This window comes from Tarenaya hassleriana, unplaced genomic scaffold, assembly GCF_000463585.1.
Source record: "Tarenaya hassleriana unplaced genomic scaffold, ASM46358v1 Cleome5, whole genome shotgun sequence".
Lineage (NCBI taxonomy): Eukaryota > Viridiplantae > Streptophyta > Magnoliopsida > Brassicales > Cleomaceae > Tarenaya > Tarenaya hassleriana.
Window position 1 is genome coordinate 5,828,875 of NW_010967707.1, and position 8,794 is coordinate 5,837,668.

At 38.5% G+C, this 8,794-nt stretch overlaps 1 protein-coding gene across 1 annotated transcript in view; it reads left to right on the top strand.

Moving 5' to 3' along the window:
* The first annotated feature begins 3,459 nt into the window (after positions 1 to 3,459).
* LOC104827237 (protease Do-like 7) overlaps positions 3,460 to 8,794 on the top strand; it is an 11,921-nt gene continuing 6,586 nt past the window's right edge. The window contains exons 1-10 of the mRNA XM_010560373.2: positions 3,460 to 3,913; positions 4,309 to 4,379; positions 5,154 to 5,288; positions 6,052 to 6,110; positions 6,236 to 6,272; positions 6,787 to 6,912; positions 7,485 to 7,574; positions 8,176 to 8,241; positions 8,356 to 8,412; positions 8,511 to 8,576. Coding sequence (XP_010558675.1) covers positions 3,628 to 3,913; positions 4,309 to 4,379; positions 5,154 to 5,288; positions 6,052 to 6,110; positions 6,236 to 6,272; positions 6,787 to 6,912; positions 7,485 to 7,574; positions 8,176 to 8,241; positions 8,356 to 8,412; positions 8,511 to 8,576 — 993 coding nt within the window. The 5' untranslated portion in view covers positions 3,460 to 3,627. The remainder of the gene's footprint in view (positions 3,914 to 4,308; positions 4,380 to 5,153; positions 5,289 to 6,051; positions 6,111 to 6,235; positions 6,273 to 6,786; positions 6,913 to 7,484; positions 7,575 to 8,175; positions 8,242 to 8,355; positions 8,413 to 8,510; positions 8,577 to 8,794) is intronic.

Here is an 8,794-nt window from a genome sequence, read left to right on the forward strand (position 1 = left end):
GTTTTCTGAAAATTTTTATTGAAAAGCTTTGATGGCGTAAAGAGGGTCAATCATATATATATATATATATATATATATATGCTTCAACGTAAAAAAATAAAAATCAAAGTGCTGAAAAGCTGTATTCTTTACTAAAATGGATGCAAAGGGGGACCAATCGAAGCATCGCCCGCTTTCTTTTACGTGTAGCTTTTTGCTCTATAGAATAAGGAATATATATTAGAGTTTTACCCAATATATATATATATATATATATATATATATTAGAGTTTTCGAAATCACAGCTAAGAAATGCAATTCAATCACGATACGTTGGTATTTTCATGTTCTTTGCAGTAACCTTTAGCAGCGTATGGTTTATGAACAGATCATAGATATCGTTATTCAGATGAGTTTTCACACTTTCGTCTTCACTTACGGTTCATATGTATATATATATATATATATATCATGCAAAAATGTTGAAAACATTAAGAGTATAAATCATAAACGTGATTAAGGCTTAGAAATGACAGTTCTAATTATAAGAGGCTGCATTAACCATCTATAATTAACAAGGAAGCATTAACATGATTAGTGGACGGCAATCATCACTTCACCAAAGATCTTTGACCCATTGAGCAAAACACACGTGTTTCTAAAGACACGATAGTTTAGGACATCAGACATCAATATCAACATCGCCTCATTCCCAAATTCATTTGGGGTTGACCGCATGATAGTTTCGGACATCATAAATAAGGAAAATAGATCAAACTATAACAATAAAATGTCCAAAGAAGGAGGACATACGTAAAGATTTATAAGATTGTATTTGAAAAGGGTAATTAAGAATGGGATTAGTGTAAGCCAAATATTTCAAACATCATGCTGTTTTATTAGTTCTCTAACCCAAACTGTATTCATGAACTTGGATCCAAGAAATGCCATTACGATAAGAAATGAAATTAAAAAAATATTCTATATATATATATATATCCATATATATTGATTCAGATCCAAAAATAGTGTATTTTTGCTAAAAAAAATATTGACGCTATTCACGTGATTATATTTAAGAAACAAAAAAGAAAAAGAAAAAAAGAATCAAGACGTTGAATCGGTCGAAGTTAAGAACAAGTCTTTCTCATGCCTCACCAACTCCATCGTCACTTCGACATTAGCCCTTAAAGCACACCATCAAACCCTCTATATACTGCTTTTACCAAATGCTTGCATCCACTAATGTTTATTTTATATATTAATATTTGTATACTTACAATTTGTTTTTTTACGTTCTATTATTAACTAACGCCATAAAAAAAAATATACCAACAAAAAAAAAAAACCCATTCAACGCGTGCATACATATACAAATGCATATTACTTAAGGCACTATATATATATATGGTCCTTATTATTCCATTGAAGTGTGAGCTGAGAGAGTTGCCCATCATGAAACCAAAACCTTTAATAGTTCATGTCTTCTCCATGATCATCACCATCATCATGCTTCTGCGTCTCGCAAGTGAAACAAATGCTGATTCTCCCATGAAACAAGACGAAATTACAACTGTGCCATCATCACCATCATCGTCGTCGTCGTCAGCCATGGAGTGCGGAACATGCCCTTGTGTCAACCCATGTGCTCAGCTGCTGCCGCCACCGGAAAAGGCCGGCTACTGCTATCCGGAGACTCCTCCTCCGCCGCCTCGGTTTACGTACGTGACAGATGTGCCCGGGGAGCTGTACCGAACCGAACCAGATTACCATTGGGACCTTTACTCTAGCGCGGACCGGGTTCCGGTTAAGTATTTCATGCTGCTTCTTGTGGGAGTAGTGGTCGTACCTGTGAATTGGTGAAAGGTTACACTAAGGGTGTAAAATAATTGTGGAGAATTTCATGTATCTATTAATCAATGGTACCTATCCGATCCCGGAAACGAGCAAAATAGCATAATTTTCCGGTTTATGTCAGGATTATGTTCGGTGATCTCCGATTTATTAATGTTATATGTATATTTATAAAAAATGTCGTTGATGACATCCAGATAAAAATTGAGGCTCCCTAACCTTCTTGTTCGTTCAGAGGCTCTCTAAATTTCTTTGTTCGTTCAGAAGCTCTCTAAGCTTTTTGTTCGTTTAGAGGATCTCTAACCTTCTTGTTCGTTCAGAGGCTGTCTAAACTTCTTGTTCGTTCAGAGACTCCCTAACCTTCTTGTTCGTTCAGAGGCTTCGTAAGCTTCTTGTTCGTTCAGAGGCTCCTAAGCTTCTTGTTCGTTCAGAGGCTCCCTAAGCTTCTTGCTCGTTCAGAGGCTCCCTAAGCTTCTTGTTTGTTCAGAGGCTCATTAAGCTTCTTGTTTGTTCAGAGGCTTCTTAACCTTCTTGTTCGTTCAGAGGCTCCCTAACTTTCTTGTTCGTTCAGAGGCTTTGTAAGCTTCTTGTTCGTTCAGAGGCTCCCTAAGCTTCTTAATCGTTCAGAGGCTCCCTAAGCTTCTTGTTTGTTCAGAGGCTCATTAAGCTTCTTGTTTGTTCAGAGACTTCCTAACCTTCTTGTTCGTTCAGAGGCTCCCTAACCTTCTTGTTCGTTCAGAGGCTTTGTAAGCTTCTTGTTCGTTCAGAGGCTCCCTAAGCTTCTTGTTTGTTCAGAGGCTCCCTAACCTTCTTGTTCGTTCAGAGGCTCCCTAACCTTCTTGTTTGTTCAGAGGTTCTCTAACCGTCTTGTTCGTTCAGAGGCTCCCTAACCTTCTTGCTCGTTCAGAGGCTCCCTAACCTTCTTGTTCGTTTAGAGACTCTCTAACCTTCTTGTTTGTTCAGAGGCTCCCTAACCTTCTTGATCGTTCAGAGGCTCTCTAATCCTCTTATTCGTTCAGAGGCTGTCTAACCTTCTTGATTGTTCAGAGGCTTCCTAACCTTCTTGTTCGTTCAGAGGCTCTCTAACCTTCTTGTTCGTTCAGAGGATCTCTAACCTTCTTGCTCGTTTAGAGACTCTCTAACCTTCTTGTTTGTTCAGAGGCTCCCTAATCTTCTTGATCGTTCAGAGGCTCTCTAATCCTCTTATTCGTTCAGAGGCTGTCTAACCTTCTTGATTGTTCAGAGGCTTCCTAACCTTCTTGTTCGTTCAGAGGTGCTCTAACCTTCTTGTTCGTTCAGAGGCTCTCTAACCTTCTTGTTCGTTCAGAGGATCTCTAACCTTCTTGCTCGTTTAGATACTCTCTAACCTTCTTGTTTGTTCAGAGGCTCCCTAACCTTCTTGATCGTTAAGAGGCTCCCTAATCCTCTTATTCGTTCAGAGGCTGTCTAACCTTCTTGTTCGTTCAGAGTCTTCCTAACACCTTCTTTTTCGTTCAGAGGTTCTAACCTTCTTGTTCGTTTAGAGGCTCCCTAACCTTGTGAACCTTCTGCAATATCCAACACCAACACAGTAGAGTGAGACGGATTAAATTGGCGAATCAGGAAATTGTTTCTGTCTTAATACGAAGATTCGGCTGGTCTGAATAGCCTTCGAGCAAACAAGTTTCAACTTCGTCTTCCCCCTATTCACCAATCCTTCGAACACATCCGACGAATCCAGAACCCTAATCCCTTCCTGCGGGGTTTTCTGGGGAAAACTCTTCGAAGATCTCACTCGATCGATCCAGAGGAGAAATGGGAGATCCGTTGGAGAGGTTGGGATCAGAGGCATCGATGGGAATGGAGTCCACCATGAAGGAGGAGCTCTGTATGGAGATCGATCCTCCCCTGCAGGAGAACGTCGCCACCGCCGAGGATTGGCGGCAAGCTCTCAGCAAAGTGGTTCCCGCCGTCGTCGTCCTCCGCACCACGGCGTGTCGCGCCTTCGACACCGAGGCCGCCAGCGCCAGCTACGCCACGGGGTTCGTCGTCGATAAACGCCGTGGGATCATCCTCACCAATCGCCATGTCGTGAAGCCAGGTGCTTTTACATTGCTTTAGCTGTTTGGCTGCAGAAGGAGTCGGTTTAGTGAGGAATTCGGCGTAGGGGTATGGAAATGATGGTTGTTTTAGTGGAAGTGAAGTTGGGTTTCCCAAATTTTGTATCTTTTTTGAGTTTGATTCCACTGTTACATTGCAGTGTTATTTGATGGTCCAGAACAAAAGATTCGGGTTTTATCCTCATCCTTTAGACAGCTTGAGAAGTATTAGCTCGGCTTGAAAGCACTTTATGTAGGTAGTCCTTTAATAAACGTGGATTCTAGGACAATATGAAGAGAATTCGAACTTCGTGCTTTATGTTTGAGTTGCTGAGGACAAAGGCATCTCTTTTACGTTTAATTTTTTTCTCTGCCCGCCCTGTTTTTACTTTGGCAGGTCCTGTAGTTGCCGAGGCAATGTTTGTCAATCGTGAAGAAATTCCAGTCTATCCTATATATAGAGATCCAGTAAGTTCATAGTTCTTTCACGTTTGATCCTATTACCTGAGAGACTGTATTGTGGACTTGTCCTTATTGCATGGGCTGAACTGAAACTAGGTGTGCGTTCTGGGTTGTTAGATTCTTGAAAACCTCAGTTTAATAAGTTTTGGTTGTGATAAAGATCCAAGTGTCTTCTCTGCATTTTCACTTTCTTTTCAAGAGGTGGATTCATCTTCTACTTTAGCGATTCTTCTCATTCAGCTACACTGATTCTGGAATCTGGGAGTGGTTTCTATAATCGTAGGTGTCTCGGAAATTGGCTTCTTGATCACTTGACATATTTCTAGCAGCATGCGGCCATTAGAGTAAGGTTATGATAGCATCCACTGTTATGTGAATTCTTGATATATTCTGGAACTGATTTAAGATAATTGGTGTAAGTCTTCTCTTGTAAGAAGTGATGGCTACTAGTTGAAAATTATCCACTGCATTCTCTCATTTTGTCTTTTACGGCTCTAAAAAGCTGAGATATCAAGCTTGATAGTCTAATACGTCCATTCTTTTTCCTTTTAATTTCACTTTACAATAGTCAATTCTTCGCATGGTAGCAGAAAGTTCCTCAATGGATAAATGTCTAGTTTCTAAAATTATGGGTTTGATGCGTGTTTAGTTGCAATGCTCATGTGTTCGAAGAAGGGAAATGCTCTTTTCAAATCAGAAATTATATCTCATCTTATTTGCCTTACTCTCTCTATGGTATTTTCCTTCTTCTATGCATTGATGTCCTGATCTCCTCATCAGGTTCATGACTTCGGTTTCTTTTCTTATGATCCTGGTGCAATACAATTTCTGGATTATGAAGAAATTCCTCTTGCCCCAGAAGCAGCTTGTGTTGGGCTTGAAATCAGGGTTGTTGGCAATGATAGCGGAGAAAAGGTAATCTAAATATGATCGTGTCTATATTTGTATAGTGTATGGATATTTCATTTCGCAGTTCGGATAAGATATTAAGATCCAAACTGTCTAATTAGCTTTTCTGATAGCTCAGTGATCTGTGTTGTTTTATGTTGCTGAAAAGAAGTGTTTAATAATTGTTGTTGCTATACATCAAGCTAACTTACTACATACTTCTAGCTATATGTTTTTTGGTTTTACATTATATTACACCGGCCCATTAGGAATAAACTATAAATATAGACAACCGGGTTTGGGGAATATATACATAGAGAGAGAGAGAGGAGGGGGGGGGGAGAGAGAGCATTGTTCAGACTTCAGATTTTCCGTGTCTGGAGTTTCGTTTTTCTTAATTAGGAAGAAAGACCAGAAAGTTTATCCCATCATTTGAAATTCCTCAGGACTCGTCTACCTGTATCCACAATAATCAGCGTAGGTGCTTTCAGTTTTGTGTTCAATTGAATGTGATTTCAACCTTGTTAGTGACCTCAAAGCTTCTGTTATACATGAGAAGAAAATTTGAATCTAGACAATTTACTTCTTTTGATTTTCTTAAGTAGTATCTTTTCTTTTGAAACTTTAGCAGCCACTTTTGGGTTTGGTATCTCCCAAAGCATGTCTTGCAGGCTTGTTTATGGATTGATTTTATCTCATGAAGTATTTGATCTAAATTTGATGTTACGCTTTAATTTGTGTAAAGACATGTATGCCAAAATTATGCTCTAACTGGAATGGGGAATTGTAGGTTTCTATCCTCGCTGGTACTCTTGCTCGTTTGGACAGAGATGCTCCACATTATAAAAAGTATTTTCTGTTTCACGATCATTGATTTTCTAGCTCTATTTAATTTCTTTTGTAGCCTTTCTTAGTTCTTGTTATGAAAGTTGGTCGTTATTGGTTCTTAAAACCTAATATTATTTTTGGTGCAGAGATGGTTATAATGACTTCAATACATTTTACATGCAAGTAAGTGATTCTTCTTTTATTCCATAAATCGATTCTTACTTCTAGTTTTACTTACGAGATCTTTACCAAGCCATAGCTGCTAAACATTTGTTGTATCTCATATGTGTTATTGTTAGAATTGGCCTTTTGGGCAACTGCATAAGATTGGATGGTGAACTTTGTATTTTTTTCACCCGTATGAATAACTAAAATTAGTGTTGAGGCGTATGCACATGGTGTATCTCTAGATGCTGGATGGAGCCAAATAGCATCAAGTCATCGGATTTTTTTTTGGATTTGCTTATTTTTCAATGAACCATGTTTCTAAATTAGTTCCGGTCTTTGTTAATTTCTTTTTGTGGAAAGAGTTTTCACTTGTATTTTTTATATAAATATCCACAAGATAGTGTGATTAGTTTGAACAACTTGAATATCTTGCCCTGTAACACTCAACTCCCTTGTTCTAGTTGTATCAAACCTTTAAACATGAGCTAGAGCGCTTCATGTGTTAAGATTTTGCTTTGAATGTTCACAGGCAGCATCAGGTACTAAAGGGGGCTCAAGTGGCTCCCCTGTCATTGATTGGCAAGGCAGGGCAGTGGCTTTGAATGCAGGCAGCAAGTCATCTAGCGCATCAGCCTTCTTCTTACCTCTTGAACGAGTAAGCTATTTAATCTCATTTTCTTCGTCCATTATTGAGATGTTTCAGTCAATACTAGTTGGTCAAAGTGATGTTTGTAATGTGTCCCACTTTCTGGTACTTTCAAAGTGACCTTGGATGTGAGCCTAGACTCCCACTCAATCTTGTACCCTATGGAATCACAATTAGGAAAAATCTGAATGGGAAGAGGCCTTGTTTGCAGGAATTTGACGACTATGTAAACTCATGAGCTTCTACTTCTGAAAGCAGTATTGACAAAAAGCAAATAGAGCTGCCCATTAGGATCATTGCATGTGATTATACTTCTGCAAATTGTTCCATGTTCAAAATGATTTGAATTGGTTTTGTTATCTTAGTTAATAACATTTAAAAAAATGGGTTTAATATTACCATTGGATTAAAATCTCTGAACTTGTTTTCTTGCTTTTGAGATCTCTTCTTTTCTTGCAATGGCCTGCATTTTCTAGGGCAAAAATTGATGACAATGATGAGGTCAGATATAGTTTATATTTTCATTTCTGATTTCTGGTGCATCTAGTCAATTCTGTGATGTATAATCTCATGTTTGTCAGGTTGTAAGGGCATTGAAGTATCTCCAGAAAAGCATCACTTCGAGCACAGAAAAGCGACAAGCACTCGATATTCCTCGTGGTACGCTTCAGGTTTGTTTTCTTGGCTACTGTAAATTGATTCTTTCCTTTTTCAGCCATCTCACAGTACTATGAACAAATTTTTCAAGTGGGACTGATGAATTTTCTTAATTATGTTCCTGAAAAGTGCCAACAAAGTCCATTACTAATTAGTTTTAATTTGGAAACCATTTGGGTTCAGTTTCTCGTCCACAAAGTTACCCATATTATCAAATGGGTTTCTCATGGAATGGTATTATTGAATCTAAGAAGCTGTCTTTTGTACCTGGATTATTTTAGATTGCAATAATATATATATATATATGCGTATGTATGTATGTATGTAGATGTCTGTGTATATATAACTATGTTAATGAGCATAAAGTCTTGAACTTAACTAATACAAAATTTCGAAATCGAGATGCAATTCTTCTGATCTGGATGTACTTTGTGATTCTATTAAGAAGAATTCTCTATTAACTTGCTAAATACCATTTGCCATAGTTCTGCACGATTTGCTATGCTTGCAATTTATTTGTGCAGTTTCGGAGGAGGTTAATTTCTGTGATTTGGTAAAATGTACTGGCGGTGTCTGTTTGACCGTTTGTATATTTCTTTTGTATATGTTATGTAGGTGACCTTTCTTCACAAAGGTTTCGACGAGATACGCCGGCTTGGTCTCAGGAGCGAAACTGAGCAGGTATCTGACTTGTTTTCTTGTGTTAAAGAATGGTTCATCCATTCGTTGCAGGTCGTGTCATAATTCATTCAGTTTTTGGTTCCTTAAAAAAATGCTCTCTTCTGGCCTCTTTAGGTGGTTCGACATGCATCTCCACCTGGGGAAACAGGAATGCTCGTTGTTGACTCTGTGGTGAGCGTATTGTGCTGCTGTAAAACGACTACTTGCTACCATTATCTTTAAGTCGATATATTTGATCTATCCTACCTTCTATGTCTCGGGTGCTGTAGGTGCCAGGTGGTCCCGCTGATAAACATTTGGGGCCAGGCGATGTTCTCGTTCGTGTGAATCGGATGGTAAGCTATACTCATATCAAGTACCGTTCTTTATCACTTTTTTCCTCTTTTTTTTTACGAGAATTTGTGGATTCTGATGACTTTCTAGGGTTTTGTTCTCTTTTGCTACTACTTTATTAGAGATATGGAGGGTTAAAAAATTGGTCAAACTAAGAATCTGTTAAGTAGTTCATTTAAAAGCTCTAGCTTGTTTCCTAGCCTTAGTAAAATTTCCCTAC